The sequence below is a fragment of the Pungitius pungitius genome, chromosome 9, assembly GCF_949316345.1.
Source record: "Pungitius pungitius chromosome 9, fPunPun2.1, whole genome shotgun sequence".
NCBI lineage: Eukaryota > Metazoa > Chordata > Actinopteri > Perciformes > Gasterosteidae > Pungitius > Pungitius pungitius.
The window spans coordinates 8,432,694-8,457,284 of NC_084908.1; the positions used below are offsets into that span (position 1 = coordinate 8,432,694).

General features: G+C 41.9%; 1 protein-coding gene across 1 annotated transcript; it reads right to left on the reverse strand.

Moving 5' to 3' along the window:
- Positions 1-3,831: 3,831 nt before the first annotated feature.
- Positions 3,832-22,645, reverse strand: LOC119217586 (P2X purinoceptor 3-like). Its single transcript, XM_037471351.2, has 12 exons — positions 22,521-22,645; positions 20,870-21,005; positions 20,562-20,633; positions 17,506-17,575; positions 17,239-17,332; positions 16,981-17,058; positions 16,754-16,895; positions 15,852-15,988; positions 12,459-12,552; positions 4,489-4,554; positions 4,254-4,331; positions 3,832-3,957 (listed from the first exon to the last, which is right to left on the reverse strand). Exons 1-12 carry the CDS (start codon positions 22,640-22,642, stop codon positions 3,832-3,834), a joined length of 1,215 nt encoding a protein of 404 aa, XP_037327248.2. The 5' UTR covers positions 22,643-22,645.
- Positions 22,646-24,591: the final 1,946 nt, after the last annotated feature.

The window sequence follows — 24,591 nt, forward strand, 5'->3', positions numbered from 1 at the left end:
TTGGACAGTACCATTGTCAGTCAAGCTGCAAGCGCATTTTATTGACTCCAGCCCTGACGCCCCTCCCCTTACAGTAAACATCACGGTTGTACTATATCGTGATTACGTTTATTCACCAACATAGCGAAACGCAGCGCGAGGCTTGTTGACCGATTGCAATAGATAATAACACCGTGGTAACATTGTTGTCAGTAAGCATGGTTGGCTCATAAACTGTCCCTGGCATTAGGTTTTAATCCTCTCATGTGACACACTGACATAGTGACTTGTTTATGCGTACACGTATGTATAAGTGTGTGTGTGTGCGCGCGCGGGCGTGCGTGCATGCATGATTATTCCAATTATGTAGCCACTCACACGCACACTGGCAACGCAAGTAGGGGATTAAAATGGCAGCAGGGGCGAGAGTGAACACACATGACCAAGCTTCTGATCCACACACGCACACACAGTCTTTGTTGTGAGAAACTCATTGACACAATGCATTCCATAGCCCCTAATACCTTAAACAGCTAAATGCCTGACCCTAGCCCCTTCCCTGACCCTTACCTAAAACCATTTCTTCTTTTTTCTGTGCGTTTGTGGGTTGTTTGTTGAAGCCTCTTGGCAGTTGGCAAGCCCATAAAGCTCCTAAGTTAAACCGGCAATCATGGAATTAAAAAAGCAAAAGCTGACTTTATAATCACCCATTTCCCATTGGTGGCCAAATAAAGCTAAATATATCTGTATCAAAGAAAGACATCCCAGTCCATATGGAAGGGTTCTGACAGCCATCTTTAAAGGACCTTTCTTTCACATCGACCTGCAAAAAGGACATTGGTCAGCTCTCACTAACCCCCCCAGCTCCAACACCCTCACCCTCGGTTTTGGGAAAGTTCACTTTCTACATGAACTAGTTCAAAGTTCAGTTCACAAATTTTAAAATGAACTAGTTCAGTTCATAGTTCAAACTTCAAACTATTTGAACTAAGTTCACAGTTCCAACTAGTTCAGTTATTTTTTTCCATACGTTGCTGCGAGAGTATTATTTAAAAAAATTATTGCCACAGCCCAGAACCACAGACAGCAATTATTTTATCAGTTTTAACACTGAAGCTATGCATCAGATTTAATCTTCATATCAATATATATATATATATGAGATAATATATTTTGAATCCTTATCCAACCAGGGTTTACATTAGCATTGAGGGGACAGCATTTCCTCATTGTTGCTTTAATGTTGCTGTCCATTCACTCCACACTAGCAGCAGCTGCAGCGTTCACCCCTACAGTGCATTCTCAAACACATGCTGCTTGAATGGTCTTTTTTAAATAAGGAATAAAAACACCACAGTTATCATTAAGGTGCAAATGTTTGCAAAGAAAGGTCAGATTCCTCCCATCCTCACCGACCTTGTCAGTAACTTCATAAAACTCATTTAAATTATTATACGCCGCCTGTTTGCTACACGCAGCTGTCGCCTCCATGCATTTATTTTTTTTTGATGACGCATGCGGCGGTGCGACACTGGAGGCTGGTGTTGCCAGATTGGGTGTTTTTTCCGCTACTTATTAAGGCACGTTTACGGTGTGTTTTCTATAGAAATCTGGCACCCTATTTGAATGATGTTAACCTGAAAGAACGTGCCGTTCATAAACACCAGAATGAACGAGTTCACAGTAACGTTCATCGGGCATTAATACAGTACGTTCAGTTCACGTTCGCCCAAAATATGAACGAGTTCATGAACTATCGTTCAATGAACGCGTTAAGGCACAACACTGCTCACCCTGCAGTGAAGATGATCTGTGGGCCATGTTGCTTCATGTCCACGAGACTGCAGTAGTTGTCGGCTGTGTGTGTTCCATGGTACTGTCGATCTGGCAGCTTGATGGGGTAGACGTTGGGGGCGGGGCTTAGTCAAGGGACAACAGAGAAAGTTTGGGCACATTTTTACTAAATGTAGTTTGGTGGTCATTCTGATATATCCACCATTGCTGTGTCTCAATCCGACAGGTCCAGGCAACCGGTCGTCCTCCCTTTTCTTCAGTGCATGGTACATTCTTTGTATCCTTTTTCTGTTCATGGCACCATTGAATGTCTTTTTTTGCTCGTTAAATATCCACATTTTCTTAAGACTGCTACATCTTATTTGTTGCTTAAAATGTCACACAAATGAAGGTGGATCCCAGAGGTTTTTCCTTCAGTCTACAAGCACAAAAACATAAGCCCTTATCATCCTGATGATTGGGATTGGGATTTTATTTGCTTTAGCAAAACAACATAGGGTACGACCCCACCTGTGTCCAGTTGTGACAGTGCTGCAGAGATTCATGACTGGTTTGTATGGAGGACAAAAAATGACTTAAGTATAAATAAATAAATGAATGAATAAATGTATGAATAAATGCGTAAATACAAGTATAAATAAATAAAAGTGTAAATAAAAGAATATATGATCAAATATGATTAAGCACCTCCAAGGTCATGGAGTGGAAGTAAATAGCCTAGGGTTGCCAACCGTCCCGTATTACCCGGGACATCCTGAATTATGGGCAATTTTGATTTGTCAAAAGTTCCAGCCAGTCAATGACGCGCAAAAAAAACCCGGTTATTGTGAATTTGTGACGCATCGAGCTGTCCTATTTGTTAAAATGAGCAGTGAGGCTGGCGCTGCAAAGAAAAAAAAAAAAGATTGTGCTAGCACCCCCCCCACCCCCTGGGAGAGTTGGCTCCATCAGTGGGAGCAAGGTAACGTTTAAGTACCTGCAGTATCATACACGCATGTGTAAATATTTTTGTGAGGTTGCAAAAATAAAGCTCTCTTGAGGAAAGAGTACCCCTGTTAAAATATATTCATAATTTATAATATTTGCAAAACGATATAAACACTAAATGCGTGCAGACGCATGAATGAAGAAGAAATGTAGGAGAACAGAAATGTAGAAATAAATAAATGGTATGTTTATTATCAACTTTTAATTAATTTATTCATATATATTATATTTATTTATACATTTATTCATTTGTGTACACATTTATTTATTCCTGTATTCATTTATACCTTTATGTATTTATTTATACTTAAGTGATTTTTTGTCCTCCACGCATTGTGTGAGCCATGCACTCACGCAATGCAGCGCCATTACCCAGATTACATCTTTCAGAAAAATAAGCACAAGTTAATGAAGAATACCAAGCAAGTGAATTAATTCATGCCTGTTGTATGGTTTATTCCAGTTTTCTTCTCACAGCACTTCATAATGTAGCTGTGGTGCTTTACAGTATAGTTTCAATGCAAGTTGCAAAACAAACAGGGAAATATTTCTCAGGGTAAATCCCTTCGTCAGATGTGCAACATATAACATCAGGAGCATTTAGTTTGCCTCTTTCATCCCTCAGAATGGCAACGCTCGAGCCATAGCCAATGATGATAAAAGCACTGAAAGCACCAAGTTCAAGTAAGTACACGCAGTGCCATGAAGCTCCGAGGGGCAGACGCCATTCTCTGCTCAGGTAGACTCTACTCAGGTGATAGACTCACAGGTGGGACCAATGCCCGGAATGTTACATCACGCTTTTTTAAGCATAAAAGAACATGAACTCAGAAAACCCTGAGCAAACACCACATGCCGAAATTGTCACCATGCAAGACATTTTCTTTTCTTTTCTTTTTTTCGTATTTGTCATTTCAAACATTTGAGAACAACTTAGCAATGATTAAAGGTCCTTTGTTGTTGAAAATGCAAACATTATTTTGAATCTGTAAAAATTAATAAAACCTAAAAACATTTCCAGTTTGAGGGAAACCCAACTAAAATCTTCCCTCCTCCACTGCTTCGGCCCGTCTAGCAGTATTGTTCAATAGAAAAGGCCCCTGAGTCACTGGACCTCATGATGGTCTCACTATGTCTGAGGGACAGCTGCGAGCGGTAAAGCCCATTGCTCTGGGACTCCAGCGGGCTGTCCGACACCTGCAGAAGATGAGAGGCAGGGAGACAGGTTGGACTTGAGTATATCATCCCACATTTTGTCTTCTGTCAGATCCTCCACCTTTCATGGATGTGTGTCTTATGACTTATTCTCATAACTGCAGTGTTATCACTTAGTTGCCTGTGAGTTCCAACGGTAGAAGATTCCCCACTGGACCTTTTGACTACTTCTCTGTGCGAGGGCGCATTACATTTTAAATGTTGAGAAATCAATTCATGCAGCTTCAATAAAATATGCTTCACACATCTGATAACCAAGACTAAAGTGGTTACTTTACCTCTTCAAATTTCTTAGCCTTGTACTGCTCCGCTCCTTTCAGGAAGTTCAGCAGTATGATGTCACACAACACAGTGCCCTTAAGTGATAACAATGTTAATGATAATAACCGACATATTTCATTAAACTTCATCAAAGCAAGAGTAGAGATAAAACAGTAGCAATAAAACCCAACAGGAGCCCCATATTTCAGATGTTTACACAGGAAAGGCAAACTTAACAACTCAAAACCTCACCACTCCCACCGAAGTGAAGGCTGCCACCAGATTGATGAGTGTGGGGATCATGTTGAACTTCCCCGCCTACAGAGAAAGAAGAGCAGTTTATCTCAGCAGGCTTCAGTCCCTAGGGTAGGGAGGTTTAGTAGTACAAGAAATAACTTCTGTTCACCTTGTGATGAATGTGGTGGCCAATATAGACATTACAATTCAAAGTGCCCAGGCGTTGTTGAATTTCATTGATCATAGTTGCTAAATGACTGAAAAACACCGTGGAGACCATGGTCCTTATCCAAACAATCTATAGTACATGGTCTAAGGCAGGGGTTCTCAACCTTTTGCAAGCTGGGCCCCCCAAAACTGGTTCATGGTAATTGGGGCCCTCCCTCCCGGCGCCATCCCCACTACACCACTTTGCATAGATAGATAGATAGCCCACTGGCTATTATTTGTAGGCCCACACATTAGTTATTAGTATTATTATTATCAGTAGCCTATTAATTAACCTAATTAGGTAGGCCTATTATCATTACTAGGCTATTGTTATAATTGGCACTAGCACCAGACTTCTAATGTGAGCTTGCAGGCATTATAATTATATTTATTATTAGTAATAGTAGGCCTATTATCATTAGTAGGCTATAATAATTGGGAATTATCACTAGACCTTATTGTTATTATTACTAGGTCTAATATTAGGCTATAATAGTAGTATCATCTGCATTTTTTAAAGAAGCTTGCAGGTGGGTGACGTTAATGTGAGACCTGAGCCTGCTTTGCCTTGCAAAGATCCTCAATTCTTGGTGAAATGTCTGATAAACACAGCCTCAAATCATCCTCAATACCCGATTGCGGTATTTTGTTTTGAGTACAATCATTTTTGGAGAAACTGACTGTAAACTCAAACTGCAGGTATGCTTCATTGTATCTTCGAAGCTTTTTTTGCAGCTGGTGGTGCGTCAGTTGCCTTGTTGGTCCTTACTAGCTAAGAGCTATGAAACAATCACTGGCTATCGGCGAGATGGGGATAATCTTTAAAAAGACTGTTTGTGGGATTAGCCTTTAAAAAGACTGCTTGGGTTCTGAAGTAAATAGATATCGATTGATAACAATTGACTAGCGAGAGATGGCACAAGCGAACTTGGCGAGAAACGTGAATGCCGCTTTGTGAGTCACATGCAGTCATTTATTTTTACTGCGAGAGTGAGTGAAGAAACATGAAGAAACACATAAACCAGAGCGGGAACGGCGGCGGCCATGCGCATGCGCGATTTATTTGCAGCCTGGACGAGGAGTGGTGTGGGTGTCCTCACTGCTGCGCGGGGCTACTGAGAGACTGACCGCCTGTGAGTGCTTTTGGACGGGGCAGGACTTACAGCTGCACCCGCTGCTCATTGAGAGCAGTAACTGCAGTGATACGTACGGCCCTGAAGTGCAAAGCAACATTACAAAGAATGAGACACTTTTACAAAGGTCGAGAAAAATTAACATTTCGGAAAACAAATTAACATTTTAGAAAACACGTTTACATTGTTGAAACAAATTAACATTTTAGAAAACAAATTAACATTTTATTAAACAAATTAACGTTTTATTAAACAAATTAACATTTTATAAAACACATTTACATTTTATAAAACACATTTACATCTTAGAAAACACATTTACATTTTAGAAAACAAATTTACATTTTAGAAAACAAATTAACAAGACGCTAAACACTTTTACCAATCCCGAAACAAATTTACAAAGGACAGATTCTTCACGGAAAGGGAATCAGGTGACCGAGGCAGACAACATGTGCCGCTGTAGGGGCAAAACAAACACGCACGCGTAGCCAAACCAGTAAGTTCAAAAACCAGTGGGCAAGTAACAACGGCGTTTGGCAAGGAATTGGCGAGTCCTCAAGCTAATGTTTATACCGTGTAGACTTGACATCATGTCCACGGTTACAGTGTACAAGTGGCTCTCGTTAAAATATTGAACGCAATGATGCAGTATGTCTGGTGTTTCCGTCTGGTCCGCGTCCTTTAAAAACTCCAAACACCGACCACAAAACGGGCAAAACATCCCTCCAATGAACGTCTTTGTCGCCATAAACTCTTGTTAATTTGTTTTCTAAAATGTAAATGTGTTTTCTAAGATGTAAATGTGTTTTCTAAAATGTAAATGTATTTTCAACAATGTAAATGTGATTTCTAAAATGTTAATTTGTTTTCCAAAATGTTAATTTGTCTCGAGCTTTGTAAAAGTGTTTCATTCTTTGTAATGTTGCTTTGCACTTCAGGGCCACCGTAGATACGTGCTTTCGAGTCTCCAAACATCACAAAACATTATTCGCCATCTTATTAATCACTAAATTCAGTTCTGACAACTTTTTAGGAATTTACAATTTGCTTTTAGTTTTCATTTTACATTTTACGCATTTAGCAACCCCCCCCCCCGCAACCCCGCGGCCCCTCGCAACCCCGCGGAACCTCCACACGGACCCCCACACGGAACCCGCAGACATGAGGTGGAAGTGGCCAATATCTGGTCCAAAGCTAAAACGAGCCCCTGCTCTAGAAAATGAGCGCTCACTTGTCTCAATTAAATAAATAATAATTTTAACGTCAACGTCAACGGCCGCTTTCTAGGAAAACATGGCTCCGCCCACTCAGCGTGCCGCTGTGACGCTCGCTCCGAACTTGCCACTAAATTACTGGGAATTGCCACTGCCTGCCATGAGGTGCCACACGGTGCCACTCAGTTGCCATTGCATGTCAGTGCCACAAGGAGGATCTCGGCCCTGCCCTGTATCCAGAGCAACGTACAATAAGTGCAGACTTCATAATAAGCTAAACGCGCATCAAAAACAGCAATTTTACGTTGTTTCCGAGTGAGTGCAGGCAGAAGTGCCCAGGGTAGTAGAGGTGCTCGGAGAGGGAGAAAAAGGATGATTCTATGATTGGACTTGAGAAGCTCCATGAAGCGATGACAGTCAGCTGGCGCTTCCCGGCCGCTGAGCTCATCAGGCGGGCAGCCTTGCGCAGACCTCGCTGTAAGCTGGAGGTCTCGTTAATACGAGGCTTTTATTTCGCCTTTGATGTTCGTTTGTTCACAACACACGTCCATCATAAGATCAACGGGAACATGTGGTTAACTTCTGTTAACTAGTCTTTTCAGAGTTAAAAGTTGTTAGACTTCAAGATTGTCTTGGAGACATCAAAACTTGGATGACCTGCAACTTCCTGATGTTAAACTTGGAAAAAACGGAAGTTATCATGATAGGCCCAGAGCGCCTTCGAAGTCAGCTGTCTCTATGGATGGAATTGCTCTGGTATCCAGCACCTTTAGAAATCTTGGAGTTCTCTTCGACCAGGATATGTCCTTCAACTCTCATATAAAGAAGACTTAAAGGACTGCCTTTTTCATCTACGTAATATATCGAAAATCAGGAACTTCCTGTCTCAAAGTGATGCAGAAAAACTAGTTCATGCATTTGTTACTTCTAGACTGGATTACTGTAATTCTTTGTTATCAGGCTGCTCTTGTAAATTGCTTAAACCTCTCCAGCTGATTCAGAATGCTGCAGCACGTGTATTAACAAGAAGTAAGAAATGGGATCATATAACTCCTGTATTAACTTCTCTGCACTGGCTTCCTGTTAAATCAAGAATAGAATTTAAGGTACTTCTCCTCACCTACAAGGCACTTGCTGGTGAGGCACGAGAGCTTGTTACACCGTACTGTCCTACAAGGCATCTGCGCTCCTTAGATGCTGGGCTACTTGTGTTTCCTAGAGTTTTAAAAAGTAGGATGGGGGCCAGAGCCTTCAGTTATCAAGCTCCTCTTTTGTGGAACCAGCTTCCACTTTCAGTCCGGGGGGCAGACTCGGTCAATTCATAAAGATAAAGCTTAAAACGTTCCTCTTTGATATTGCTTATAGTTAGGGCTGGCTCAGGTTAGCCTGGACCAGCCCTTAGTTAAGCTGCTCTAGGCTTAGACTGCCGGGGGACTTCTTAGGACCCACGAGCCCCTCTCTCACTCTCACTCTCACCCTCTGCTTCCACAATCATCCATGTTTTATTAATGTTCATCACTAATTAAGCTTCTTTCCGGGAGTTTTTTGTGCTTTCTCGCCTAGCAGGTCTCCGTGGATCATAGTTTCGTGCGGACCCCGGTTCTGACTCCTGGCATGGCTCTGCTGACACCTGCTGCTGCCATCATCATTACTTTAAATATGATTCATATTACTGTCATCATAAACCAACATCTTTCTGCTCTCCCTCCCCACAGAAGCCTCTGTGGATGGTGGTTCGACCTGATGGTGGTTGTCCCTGCAGTGGTCCTGCCGTACACCTGTTCTGCTACTTGCAATTACTTGTATCATTTCTGTTAGAGAAATTGAATGTGTTGTACATCTTTTACATTGTTGATTCTGTACACATGACATCCATTGCAGTCTGTCCATCCCGGGAGAGGGATCCCTCCTCTGACGTTCTCCCTAAGGTTTCTTCCCTTTTTTTCCCAATTGAAGGGTTTTTTTTCATATTTTGGGGAGTTTTTCCTGTGCCGATGTGAGGGTTTCGGGACAGAGGATGTTGCATGTGTAAAGCCCTGTGAGGCAAATTTGTAATTTGCGATTTTGGGCTATACAAAATAAAATGATTTGAATTGAATTAAACCAAACCTTCCAACACATTACGTTATGAAAATACGGGAGATCCGTATGAATTGTCGACGAGGGGGGCTGACATTTTTCTCGCTCGCTTTCTGGTCTGAGTTGTTGACAGGGGGGCATATGCATTTTTGAAAAGAGTTTGGGCAATCCAAATAACGTTTCCCGGGAGAAATAACAAACCGGGAGGTATCAGGGTCATAGGACTAAAAAACGGAGCGTTGGCAGGTAAAACAACCTCGCTGAGCGGGCTCTCTCTCTCTCTCTCTCTCGCACACGCACACACACAGCGCAGCAGGCAGGGGGGGAGAGAGTGATACCGTTTCTCTTCGGGAGACTTGTTTAATTATGAGAAATTAGCGACAATTCTAGTGACATGTATGTAGCATGTCGCTTTTCATACAAAAGTCGCCGGGAGGATGATTTGTTTGTCATAATAGTCCAACCACAACCGCATTTCAACATGGGGGAATTTCCGTGATTTTTCCGTGAGGGCGGCGAGCCAAACGCTACTCCAGGTTAAACGTGATCTAGGCCAAACCAAAGCAGAAGCAACAGCGCTCCAGGTTTGTTTTGGGCCTAACACAGATTAAACCAATCATAGTGTCCTCCCCCATTCCTTTAAAAAGCATTAGCATTTTAATGTATCACCCTCAGAATATTAGTATTCAGAATTTATTTGAAGCGTCCAACTATTCACCACAGCCCTAGATTGTCTTCTTACTCACTAATTGGGATGGCCCTCAGGGACTATTTTACACTGTGTGCTGAAGCATTAAACACAAGCTTGCAGTCCCTAAAGAGACTTCAGCCTTAATCTATTGAAGTTAAATTTTGAAGTACGCGCACAACAGAACCCCTTGGACTCATTGGGACGCATCATTTTCTCTGAGGAAATGTGGCAGGGAAGCCGCTCAGTGTGTGACAGAGGATTTGGGCTTTTCCTTAAGATAAACAAAAACGTCTCCACCATGATTTGGGCCGTAAACATGAACTCAAATGTCTGTTGTGAACCTCCCTTTGTAGGCGCCTCTCAGTTCTTGAACAATGTTTTATTTACATCGCTGGTAATACTTGGTTGTTAGACCAGATTTTGGTGTTTCAATGGTCCCTGAGCATAAAGATAGCAATTTGTGAACAATGTGGCTGAACAAACCTTGTTTGCTTTAAATGTTGCAGTTTTCTCGGTGCGCCAATGTCACGGTTTGGTCTCTCTTCCTGTTTTAGTTTGAAGTTTCATGTTCCTTGTGGTCCTGGGTTAACTTCACTTCCTGCCTTGTCCTGTGATTGCCTGAGTGTTTCCACCTGTGTCCAATCACCTGCACCTCCCTTGTGTATTTAAGCCCCGTGTGCCTGTTGTCCCTTGTCGCGTCATTGTCTAATGTCAGTCATTGTTGGTGCACGTTCTTTTGGCTCGTGTTCATTTTGGTGCAAAATAAAGAGCACATTCCGGAAATCTGAATCCTGCATTTGAGTCCTGCCTGCCTCCCTTCCGCCTGCGCCAGCACCCACCTGACAGCTAAAGGTTCAGACAAAGATGTCCTGCGTCCCACTGTTCTACCATGATATCAGCACGGTTGGCATCTACTCAACTAACCACTCACATCAATCTGAGAGGCCAACCCGAGAGGTTTAAAAAGATGTATGACTATCGTGCATAAAAAAGCAACCGGTGGCATTTAATATATTCTTCTACTTTATGAAGAGGAACAAGAAGCTTCCATGTGGTTGATTCATATCCAAATGTCATTATTCCTCATTGGATCTGTGACATACACATGTTGATATACAAATACAAATAAATAAATGTCTTACTGTCATTCACTGATGGGTTAAGTCTCAGCCAGCACTGCTCATCACATCTCCCAATGGATAAATAAATATGATGTTGTTCTTATTAATTTTAACTTATGTTGATCAGGACATCAAAATGACATGTTATTTAGCTGACTCTTTTATCCAAAGCGACTTACAATAAGTGCATTTCAACAGTAGAGATACAAACTCAGAAGAACAAGAAACAAGAAAGTGCAATTTCATCAAATAAGCTGTTTTACATCCTTTATAGACAAGAGCCTTTATAAGCACAGTTTAAGTGCTACAATTTGTTAATGTTTTTAGTTTAGTGCCTTTATTTTTCGGCAGAGCACGTTTCAGGCTCGCTAGCTACTTTTCAATTAACCAAGTCATGGCGATCTAGCCCCTCCCTCCAAAGACCGGCCGGTGTGTAGTAGTAGCGGTAGGGTTGGGTATCGAGAATCGATTGGAATCGGGACTAGCTTTGCGATTTACCCGGTATCGTTCAAAAGTTTAAAATTCGATTCCTAGTTTCGATTCTCAGTCCGCCGGCGCCGACCGGAAATAGAAATCGCTGAACACCAACGAAGAAGCGTCCACCGGAAGTGTTGCATAACAGCACGATCGAACATGGATAACGTCCGTCGGCGGTCCAAAGTGTGGTTACACTTTTCGAAACAAAACGAAAACTCGGCAAAAAACTCCCGGTTGTCGTGAAGTTGTGACGAAACAGACCAGTGTGCGCGCGGGTGCCGGGTGGCCCGAGCGGAGCTGTCCTATCTGTTAAAATGAGCAGTGAGGCTGGCACTGCAATGAAAAGATTGTGCTAGCACTCCCCGCGTCGACCGCTAGCACCCCCCCCCGTCAGCGAAAGTGTCCCTGATTTGAGGTTGGGAGAGTTGGCCCCCTATGTGTGCCCCGTCTGTGACGCGCTGCACCGACCGTCCTCCGCTGCCTCCTCCTCTGGCTCCAAGGGTCCATCAGTGGGAGCAAGGTAACGTTTAAGTACCTGCAGTATCATCATGTGGAAATGTGTTTTTGTGAGGTTTCAAAAATAAAGCTCTCTTGAGGAAAGTGTACCCCTATTAAAATATATTCATAATTTATGTTTATACAATATTCAAGTTCATAGTTTTATATTTATATTGTAGTTGAAAACAGCCCTGAAATTCATAGTAAAGTTAACAAAAAGTTTAACATTGATGGAGACTATTTCCTTCAGAAAGACCCTTGGTTAGCTAGCTTATTTAAAATATCTTAAACTTAAACTTTTTTTGACCCTGCCTCTTAAAAGAATCGGAATCGAGAATCGCTGGGAACTGGAATCGAAACCAGGAATCGGAATCAGAATCGGAATCGTTCAAATTCAAACGATACCCAACCCTAAGTAGCGGTGACCAAAAACAGCGCTGCCGTAGGCGCAAAACGAGTCGATATGAAGAAGTGTTTTAGCCGAGGTATAGTCTGAAGAGGTGTGTCTTTAGTTTGCGGCGAAGATGTAAAGGTTCTCTGCATTGATGTGTATACTCACATTTCCATTGACCAGAACATCAAACCTAATAGCATAGGCTTTGACCAGAGTGCGGTAGTCCGTCCCATTCTCCATCTTATAATATTTGGCAAACCTGTCCAGACAGACAAACCACAACAGTCTTATAATAATAGAAAAAAACGTACGCTTATGGATTAAAAAAAAATAATTATTAGTTTACTTCCAGAATTTGACCGCGGAATCAAAATAGCTGCAGTCAGTCAGCAAGATGGAGAGAACTTTTTGCATTGAAAGTAAAACCGAGGCGCAACATACAGCAGAGGAATTGTGGGGAACTGTGCAGAGGAATTACTCCACATGTCAAACAGAAGGGGGATGAGTGCCAAAAAAACAACTTGAGGCTAGCTAACTTAGCTAAGTTAGCTGCAAGGCTAACTTAGCCTAGCAGCGAGCTTAACGTTACCCCACACAGTCTGCAGAGGACCACCACTGTGTCCCTAAAAGGCTGTGATTTGAAAAGGTCCTGGCTAAATGTGGGGAGATTGTTGGCACTTCAAACACAGCTGTTAAATTATAGAGTCGGTAGTTCAACATGTTTCCCCAGTGAAATTCTGTTGCCAAGATGATCAAATGTGTATAGTTTTGTGTTTAAAATAACATTTACAATTAAACAACTGTGTCTTCCTAAAGTAATTACTCATTAATTAAGAATTTGTCTTTAAAAGAAAAACAAACATTCATTAAAAACAACATTGTAACAACAAAAACAACATTCATTAATTGCCATTGATTGAGATACATTTATACATTGCTGCAACGCATTTCATGCAATCTTTCTCATTGAGTTATCTGAATACAACCTGTCAATGAAAATGCAAACACTCCAACTTGTCTTTTTTATTATTGTTAAATTGACCACCTCTCTGTGCCATCTCCACTGTGTCAATACCAATGTAGTGTTTATTACTAACGGTGTGGTTAGGTTCATTAAAGTGCCCCACCCTGATGATTCATTGTTGGTTCAAAAGTTATGGCGTGCTTGTGTTGGTTGTACTCATGTGGGTATCGAATCCCACAGACAGTTACTTTTGGCCTGAGAAGCCTGAGAGTTAGACAACGTCTGCCTCAAGCTCCATAGGCTCCGATACAAATCTGGTGACATATAAAAAAAGACAGAAGGTAAACGTTTTTTCAACTTCCATTAGAGCTGTATTTATGACCACAGAGACATGTAAATAACCTGGACGCGTCAGTGTCTTGGGTCATGTCAAATCTCATTTTTGGGGATTTTTTGCTGCCCTTTGAGCAGCTTGTTAATGATCAGATCTTACAGAGGACATTTGGAACCTCCTTTGCAACCCCTCCCTTACATGAGCCCCCTCCTTTTAATTCCCTTCCTAACTGCCTTGTTCCCCCACTCCCTCGATTCCTTCCATCCTGCCCTCCCCCTTTCTAACTATGCTTCATGCTTGTTATCTAAACCCCCCCCACAGAAGTTCCCCCTTTCCAGCCCCCTCCCATTCATTTTTGCCCCCCTCCCCAAGAGATGACCCCCCCCCCCCTTTCCCACAGCCCTCCCACCAAAAAGAATCCAATCCGATTTCAAAATATACCCCACATGGAGGGAATTATTACTGTAATGTTTGATGTCCTATGTTTGTTATTCAAAGACATTGAGCCAGCACTCAAAGCGATCCACTGATTGAAGGGCTCTATAACCGGGCTGTGCACATCCCAAGCCAGCCAAGAATAATTAGGGCCTGAGCCGACTGAAAGTCGGGCAAAGCCCTATTGAGTTTCGGAAAATTATTATTAGGGCCTGAGCCGACTTTCAGTTCGGGCGAAGCCCTATTGTGTTTTGAAGAATTCTTCTTATTAGGGCCTGAGCTGACTGAAAGTCGGGCGAAGCCCTATTGAAATTGCAAGAATTATTAAAGCTGCGAGCAGCGGTGAACGGGCCTTCGCCTCTCCTTGCATGTCGGGAGGGCAGCGGTCAGCCGGACACGCGCTTCAAAATGAGACTAAAGAGACAAAATAAATCACTCTTGGGGCTGGTATTCAAACCTGAGTCTGTGGTTTCATAAACGGAATCCACCAACACTAGGCTATTGCAGAGCTGCAAAAGACCTGCAAAAAGTAAAGGAAATGTAGGATGACCTTGGTTCAGTCAAGGCATAGGACGACAGCTAATCACACCACTTTTGCTACATCAAGAAATATTAACCTTTTAACAACACACACTGGATTACTACGTGGCTGTATTCCTGAAGAGAGCTTTGCTTAATTAATTAATACATTTAGTAAGATACGATTCTTCTCCAGGGCTTTATATATTGGTAAATTCAAATTGAATCAGTTAAGCCATGTACTTTCAGCTAAAAGTAATATTGCAATCTTAAGGCAGAGGAAATTCCAGCAATGTTGTCAATGGATTGTCAATTCAGGTTGATAACAAACCCAGGTCTACAGATTCCAAAGCATCAAGCCAACCTCTACAACACAGAACTTGTTGTGAATCAATGATCAAAACGTCACTAAAATATTTTGATCGCCCCCATTCAGTCAAGGCAAGCTTGCTCTCCATGAGCCTTTTCATATGTGGCATGACAAGCTCTTTACCCAGTTCTTTAATGAATAGCACCATGCATTGTTAGCCCTCCTTGCAGAGAAGGGTTGTAATGAGCAAAAAAAAAATCAAGGTACACACTTGACACCTTGGGAAAGAATTGATCACAACAGGTGCTGGGGCAGGTTAGATGAACTACCAAGCAAAATTCAAATGTGGAAGCATAAAAATCATAAAAAGTGACTAAGTCTTTAACTTTATTATGGGAGCCAAGTTCAGTAAAGAATGGAGCATTTGTAGTATCTCAAAAGCAACTTTGTTTCTTATATCAGCTGGACACGGGGTTAAAATGAGAAGAAGAAAAAAAAAAACTGCCTCTGAGAGGATTTGAACCATGGATCTAAACCACTGAAGGCATAGAGATACACGCTACCACTACACCATCAGCACATTTGTGATTGTGTGATCGAAATTACACTAGAAGAGGTTGGATCGTCTCCATTCCGTCAGGGCAGAGAAGGCGATCTGTGGGGACTTTTTATTTGCATTTATTTAGCTGTTTGTTCTGAAATGTTATTGTTTGATTCTTTAAGTTGATATAATATTAGGACTACGTTTTCGTAGTCAATTACCGCAACCGTGTCTGCAATGGGAAGGTCGGCCCTACGGGGGAGACTTCCTGCTCGTTGATCCATTTCTGTATTTTGTATAAAATATATATAAAACTGTAAGAGCCTTAGTAAGATATTAGTGAACCTCTAAAGCACATGTGAAGTTGGGTAGAGAATATATATATATATCCTATCCTATATATATATCCTACCCAAGCTTTAACAATCAGTCAGTTAAACTGTGTTGCTAAATACCTGAAATTGTAGCCTGGTGAGACAGCATTCTTCTGGGACATGGCATCCAGTCGGGTGAATGAGTACGAGGGGTTGCACTGGTCGTCTGACTTGTCTAGATCACACATCCAGCCGATCTTTATTCCAATCACTCCGCCCTAACAGAATTTTTCAAAATACAAGAGGTATGTTGATCAGTGTGTTTGTACTCAATCCTGTCTCCTAAACTACATTTACTACTACTCAGGAGAAATGCTGCTTTGTTTGAAGATTGCACATGTAATGGGTGCAGAGAAATTTTGAATATGATTTGGCTGTGACCACTTATACGTAACTGCTGTTAAGAGTTGATGTTGAGTTTTTTGAGGTTAAAACACTGCTCCAAAAAATGTAAGGAACACTTTGAACACATCAGATCTCAATGTGAAAATAAATATGTTGGATATCTATACTGTCATGCATACATCCGCCTGTATGCATGCTTGACGTTGCGGTATGCTCCTATTAAGACAGCGGATGGTGTCTTGTGGGATGTCCTCCCGGATCTATGTGCATCAATCCAAGGAGCAACCTGGCGGCGTCCAATAGACAGAAACATAATGTTTCAGAGGTGTTCTATGGGGTTTAGGTCAGGTGCTAATTAGGGTAATTTCATTGTATCAATTCCTTCATCCTCCAGGTACTGCCTGCATACTCCTGCCACATAAGGCCGGGCATTGTTGTGCATCAGAAAATCCCAGAACAATTAGAACTAAGACATCGACATGCATAGCAGTATATACACATACTGTTATCCATTCACAGAAATTCTGGTAGAGTTAAACAACATAAAGTTGAAATGCTTAGTCAGTGTAATGACCACTGAGAAATTATGAATCTTCGTTGTTTCTCTTTAAAGACAAGACTCACACTCTCGAATCTACCTTGTCTGCCAGCTTGGTGAAGTTCTGCTGTGCATAGCGGACCACGTCTCCCACTTTGAAGATGGGGCAGTAGGTGTTGTTGACCATGTCAAAATTACATATTTTTATGTAATCATTAGTGATGGTAGTCAGGAAGTTTCCTCTGCACACACAGACATATTATCAAATCAACTTGTCAGGCTTCAGTGTCGTCGTCATAACCATCAGCATATTTAAAATTGTCATACTTGGTGTAGTTGAAGGTCGGAAAGCGAATGCTATTCTTTATGAAAATGGTGAAATTCTCAACCTCCATCATTGGCGTACTTAAACGCAGGGAAAAGAAGAAACATAGAAGAAAAATGACTAAAGGATAAGGTTAAGGTTACAGGTTAAGGATACAGCATTGTAATTGAACATGCAATCTTCAAAGCTGGCAAACCATTTTTCTTCACAGTGTTCTAGTATCTGAAAGGCTGTCTATTACATGCATGCTGTAATCTTACGTCTTGATGGTGTCAATCTCAGCAGGACACCATCCTTTCATCTCACACATCTTGATGGTGGCGTTGAACGGAACACATTTCCCTGTCAAAATTCCTTAGGAGGAAAAGAAAAGATTTCATGCTAGCAGAAAACAAAAGTTTACTCCAAAATAGTCATTTAGTGCATATGCATAAGTGTAATAATTTTATCTATAAAATTGTAATCAATCATGATCTAAAGTTGTTATCAAATATGATGTTAGAGGAAAAGGAAACTGAAGTTCTCACCATAACTTCCTGGCTTGTTGGTGTGCCTTGAACACTGACTGTCCCGCGTACATACATACTTCTTCTCACTCTGCATGCACAGCATCACAAACATACGGGGAGAGAAAGGTAAATGAACTGTAATTGTATATAATTGTATTTTCTAGTCTACTGACCACTCAGAGCACTTTGCTACTACATAATATCATGGCAAGGGGCCAAATGAATGGTTCACAAAGACCATGTAAAAACAGAAAAAGGAAGGAGTTACCCGGCCTGAGGAAGCCCGGGGGACCCACATCTGGAGCATAGCAGATGTATGGCATGCCAAGGGGCCCGGCCGGGAACTCTCATTCCCATGGGCTCACCACCTGTGAGGGAAACCAATGGGATCGGGTACACTGCTACAAGGGTGGGCCGAGACGGACCAGACCTGGGCAGCAGATTCTGGCTTTGAGGGTGTGGAACATAACCTCTCAGGGGAAGCAGTAGCCAGAGCTTGTGCCGAAGGTGGAGCGCTATCAGTTAGCCCTGGTTGGGCTTACCTGTATGCACAGCCTCGGCTCTCGATCCATACTGGAAAAGGGATAGAGTCTATTCTACTCTGGCGTGGCCCAGGGCGTGAGGCGCCAGGCGGGTGTGGGGATACTCACAAGTCCCTGGCTGAGCAGTGCTACATTTGAGATTACCGCGCTGGAGCAGCTCAATACGCTTTTGGGTTATAGGGAAAAAAACTCAGCGGTTTGGAGTATTCAGCCTTTTTGGAGACCCTGAATGGAATCCGGGGCTCCAGCAGGAGACTCCATAGTCCATAGTCCTACTGGGAGACTTCAATGTGCACTTGGGCAACGATTGATATAACTGAAGAGACGTGATTGGGAGGTACTGCCTCCCTGATCTGAACCTAGGCGGCCATTTGTTATTGGACTTCTGTGAATGTCACGGATTGTCCATAATGAACGCAATGTTCGAACTAGAGTACATTAGGCAGATGATTGATTTTGTGATTTGAGGTTGCATATTTTGGACACATTATGTTACATGTCATTTAGCTGACACTTTTATCCAAAGCAACTTGCATTGTATTTTTAACCCATGGTTTGTACATTTTGCCTGGGGAGCAATTGCTCACGGACAGGTAAGCCAGAGTGGCGGGTTTTTAAAACCAGGCTTTGAACCACCACCCTTTCCGTTCCCAACACACCCATGCAACTCCATGCGCCACCGTCACCCAGATAAAGAGAGGGGCAGAACTGTCAACTGACCATCATCTCGTGGTGAGTTGGGTCAGAGGATGGGGGAAGATAGACCTGGTAAACCCAAATGCGTAGTGCAGGTGAATTGAAAACATCTGGGGGAGGCCCCCGTCCAAAATATTTTTAACCCACACCTCTGGCTTCTCTCGCATTCATGTGGTTGCATATTTTGGACACATTACGTTACATATCATTTAGCTGACGCTTTTATCCAAAGCAACTTACATTGCATTTTTAACCCATGGTTTGTACATTTTGCCTGGGGAGCAATTGCTCACGGACAGGTAAGGTGAACCAGAGTGGCGGGTTTTTAAAACTTCTATTGCTGAAGCTGCGGCGGTGAGTTGTCGTTCACATGGTGATCCATGCTGTGTACGTAAGGATTGGAACCTGTTGAATGCAACCGAAGAAGTTAGCGGGTGGTGGAAGGAGCACTTTGAGGTACTTCTGAATCCATCAACTACGCCTATGTCACTGAGGTATTCAAACAACTCTGCAGTGGCAAAGCCCTGGGGATTAATGAGATTGGTTCAGAGATGCTGAAACCAATGGGTGTTGGGGGCTGTTTTGGATGACACACCTCTTCAACATTGCATTTGGACAGTGCCAAAGGAATGACAGAGTACAACGTGTACAAGCGGACAAAATGGGTTTCCTCCCTAAGGAGGTTTTCCAAGCCAGGCCCCCGGGTGAGGCCCCATGCTGGATTGAAGACTAGTTGGAGAGATTATGTCCCCACAATAGCCTGGGAACGCTTTGGGATTGGGCCACACTACAAATCACTTGTGAAGGGTCATGCTTTCTTGGTGACACAAAGGTCCTGATGTTATCTACACTCAGTGTTGGGAAAGTTCACTTTCTACAAGAACTAGTTCAACGTTCAGTTCACAAATTTTAAAATGAACTAGTTCAGTTCATAGTTCAAACTTCAAAATATTTGAACTAAGTTCACAGTTCCAACTAGTTCAGTTCTTTTTTTCCATATGTTATTATTGCCACAGCCCATATAGAACCACAGACAGCAATTATTTTATCAGTTTTAACACTGAAGCTATGCATCAGATTTAATCTTCATATCCAATTTTGAATCCTTATCCAACCAGGGTTCACATTAGCATTGAGGGGACAGCATTTCCCCTTTGCTGCTTTAATGTTGCTGTCCATTCACTCCACACTAGCAGCAGCTGCAGCGTTCACCCCTACAGTACATGCTCAATCACATGCTGCTTGAATGGACTTTTTTAAATAAGGAACAAAAACTCGACAGTTATCATTTAGGTGCAAATGTTTGCAAAGAAAGGTCAGATTCCTTCCATCCTCACAGACCTTGTCAGTAACTTCATAAAAATCTTTTAAATTATTTTACGCCGCCTCTTTGCTACACGCTGCTGTCGCCTCCATGCATTTCTTTTTTTTTTTGATGACGCATGCGCAGTGCGACACTGGAGGCTGGTGTTGCCAGATTGGGCGTTTTTTCCGCTACTTATTAAGGCGCCTTTACGGTGTGTTTTCTATAGAAATCTGGCAACCTTTTTGAACAACGTTAACCTGAAAGAACGCGCCGTTCACAGACACCAGAATGAACGAGTTCACAGTAACGTTCATCGGGCATTAATACAGTACGTTCAGTTCACGTTCGCCCAAAATATGAACGAGTTCATGAACTATCGTTCAATGAACGTGTTCAGGCACAACACTGTCTACACTACCTGTGACCTTAGATGATGGTGCTGGAGATATTACATTTACTATTGATGAGTGTTGTATAATATTAATGGAACTAATAATGGTAGTAGTTTTGAACTAACAGTAGTAACAGACCTCGGGACAGAGTCCTTGGACTTGGTTCTCTGTAGTTATCATTTTGGTGATGATGCAGAAGACTGAAGCTCCCTGTGGAAAACAATACATAGAAGATAACCTCAACGGCATACTACTGTCAATCAGTGCATCTACCCCCCCATCCGTTCATCCAACATCCATCTGTCCATCCATCAATCCCTCCTTCCATCTACCTATTCCATCCATTCCCCCATCCGTCCATCCGCATATCCATCCACTCTGCATCCATTCATCGCACCATTGACCAATCCATCCCTTCGTCCATCCACCCACCCATCTGTCCATACCTGTGTAGGAGTGACGTAGTCTGCCACATCCATGACCTTGTCATTGTAGACTCCAAAACCTTTGACCTTCGTCATCACTGACGATTCAATAGCTGTGTCTCTCACCTGGTAGGCCTTTTCATTGACAAATACCCACCTAAAGCATGCAGACAAACAAACACACACCTTCCAAAGTTGGATTTTACCAAGACAGGAATAGAGGAAGATGATGATTTTTACAGACGGCCAAGAAAGGTGAGCTAAAGCACAGTGCCATTGAAAACAGGAGAAAAAACACCATCAGCAACGCAGAGGCCTCAGTAGTGAATCTCAATACTGTTCAGCTGAAACAACGAAAGACATACATTTAGCCTAAGTATGGAATTAACCAGTAAGTTAAGTGAGATAACTTGTATTCTTAGCTGGCAGTGCTTTGTGTTGATGACTTCAATTGTGTGGCTGCCTGCAGCTTGCGATCCCATAACCTGTAATGTTAACACTGAAGGAAATTCCCTGATAAGGTATTGTCACGGTTTGGGTCTGCTTCTTGTCTTATTTTGTAGTTTTTATGTCTCTTGTATTTCTGGGTAACAACACTTCCTGCCTTGTCCTGTGATTGCCTGATTGTTTCCAACTGTGTCCAATCACCTGCACCTCCCTAGTGTATTTAAGCCCTGTGTGCGTGTTGTCCCCTGTCGCATCATTGTTAAGTGTACCCGTCGTTGGTACATGTCCGTCCTCGCTTTGGATTTATTAAAGAACACTTTTTTTTTTGGAAAACTCTGCGTCTGAGTCCTCCCTTCCTCTACCCGCACCAGCCGCCCTGACAGGTATACATGAGCTTCAACACCTATAGAGACAATTTGCAGGGAGCATTTTGCAAATTGCAGCAATATGTACACATACTGTTCCCATAGCTTTTAGGTCCATGCGCGAAAATTTCTCATAAATTTCAACAACATAAAAAACTACATTTGAGACACTTTGTGTGGGAAATGCTTATTCTTTGTAACGACCAGCACTGAGAAATCAGGCATCCATCTGCCTTAATTCTCTTTAAAAGACAAGATATTTCACTCTCGACTCTACCGGCTCCAGCCTTCAGCTCAACCTGGATCACCTCGGTTTATTAAAGCGCCTAATGTCACTATCACTGATAGCAAAGAGATCTGCAGCAATGGGCAAATCTAATGCAGCTATCACACAAAAATCCCCATCCACCCCTGTGGTCAAGCAGCTCACTGCCTTAGAAGTGAGGAAGTCTTTATGGTACTGACAACCTGGCCAAGACGCCCAACCCTGCAGTGTGAAGCACTTTTTTTCTATTTTGGCATACGTGTTGTCAGCCTAAAATGTAACACAAATGTAGCGAATTGGGAAAGCATGAAACGTACAGTGAGGGTAGACTTTTTTTGCTCTGTAAACCTTCACATGTCTATGGAACATGAGACATTTTAAGTACATATGCCTACCTGATCTTGTGCTTGGTTAAATCTAATTGGATCATTTTAACGGTTAACTAGAAATTGCAATACAATCATAGTACAACCCCACCTTTAGTAACATTAACGCTCGATTAATTATGGAAACAAACAACATATTTGTGATCCAACCAGGTCAAATTAAATTCTGCATTAACTTAAAATACAGCAGAATGAAGGGAAATACTCACCCAATGAAGTAAGTGATGATGAGGAGTTGAACGACCCGGTTGATGATGCCGATGGTCCAGCTCTTCACTACCACTGATTTAGTGGTTTCATAGTTGAAGAAGTCTTTTATGCAGGTCCACATCTTGGTTGTACGTGTGTGAGTGAAAACAAAGAAAGCTTGTGTTTGTGTATTTTCTGTAAGTAAAATGAATGTAAAGTGATTTACAGAAATATGAAGACAATTACACTTAGTATGGATTATGGATATAAAGGGCTAATTTGAACTCCAGATGCAAAAGTGGCTGCTGTGGTTGCTTGAGCAATTACAGATGTTGGTCCCCAAGCGTGGCTGATGTCTTCATTCTTGTGTTGGTTAAAAAAAAGAAAATGATATATAAGGTCCAACACTGAGAGCTGTATCAAGATGTCCAATCTTATTCTCCTTTGTGAGAACCAGTCTCAGTGAATCAGTGGTCAGTAAATCAACAGCTTTCTCTTCCGTCTGTGTGTCTCATTCTTTTGTCTCTGATGTTTATCTCTGATTCTCTAACCCCCCCCCCACCCCACCCCACCCCCTGACTAGCCAAACCACTCCTCAAAGTCCTGCTCCCTTCTTCTGCTCAGCTTACGTTAATGGTAAGATTTCAAGATTTCTATTTCTATGAAGGGAGGACCAAAGCGATATGGTCAGTCTAAATCCTGCTTTTAGAGTTCCTAAAAGGAGATTCTTTGTGATATTTTAAGCTGACAACAAGAGGGCTTCAAAAAGTATTTTTTTAACATCCATCTTACATTCTTATTATTTTATTTATTCAAGCTCTCCCAGTTCTCTGAGAATTTTAGGATACTAATGTTACTGGTAAAATTAGCTATAAATTAGCTATCACACAGTTGGCCAATATATATAATATAACTAACTTAAAATGGTCCAATGATCTTTTTGTATTATTTAAGAACAATCACTTTGGTGTAGGTGATCAATTATTCTCTGATAAATATGAAATAACTATATAATACGGAGTGCATTTTATCCCTTATGTTTAAGGCTGAGCAGAACTGTCCTTGTATAAAAGGCTGCTATCGGACCCATCTATCGTGTCTACACACCACAAATCATATCCAGGAGATAACATTACACACTAATTCAATCACAGCCCTCTTCAGTCTATTGCCACCTAGACTCTCTGAAGACCTTCCTCAAACCATCACTTATGATGATTCGATAATGGACCACCGTTGGATGAGAACCAGGGAGTGGTAAAGTATCAGTTTAAGCTGGTCCCAAACTGCAACATTACTAATCGCTGCCACCAAATCCTACACACTGCACCTGTATCAAGAGATTTTAAGGTTTTGTACTTCGATGTAATAACTGAATGCAAGTAAATAGAATAAGGTTCTAAATTCTAGTGAATTTATGAGCTTATAAGTGTCTTAAAAAGGGTTATGGGTTATGAGTTACTTAAAGACGGTTAAACATCACCACAAGAACGCTAGTCCTTGTGTTTAGTTCTTTGTAACCTAACTTAAGCTTTTTATTTCCGTAGAGATAGGATGAAAGGTGTTTGTTATGAATATTTTGTTGCTGAGCAAAACCTGTAAGGATTTTAAAGCATTATCTGTACATCAGTGTTAAGACAAAGACAGTCACCTTTCTAAACACTAAAGTGCGCGCACACATACACACACACACACATAGATCACTTACTGTATAATCTAATTCTATCTGGGTGGAGAAATGAGGGCGATACAGAGAGGCAAATACCAAGAAAGGAGGCTGCAGAACTGGTAAAAAAGATTTGCATTGATTTTGATATTTTTGACGACAGAGAGAGGAGAGAGAAAGGGCTGCTCTTTTCCACTGCCTTCCTGTCACTCATCATCATCATCATAATCATTATTATCCTCATTGGGTTAACGTCTATCATAATGTTCATCATTCTCGTTGGATTACATCTGTTCAAGTATTAGACACAAAAGTCATGCCGGCAGATGTGTATCATAAGAGCACTTTGTTGAAGCTAATGGCAAACCAAATTAATAAATGTCTTTCTGTCATTCACTATGGGTCAAGTGTTGGAAGAGTTCAGC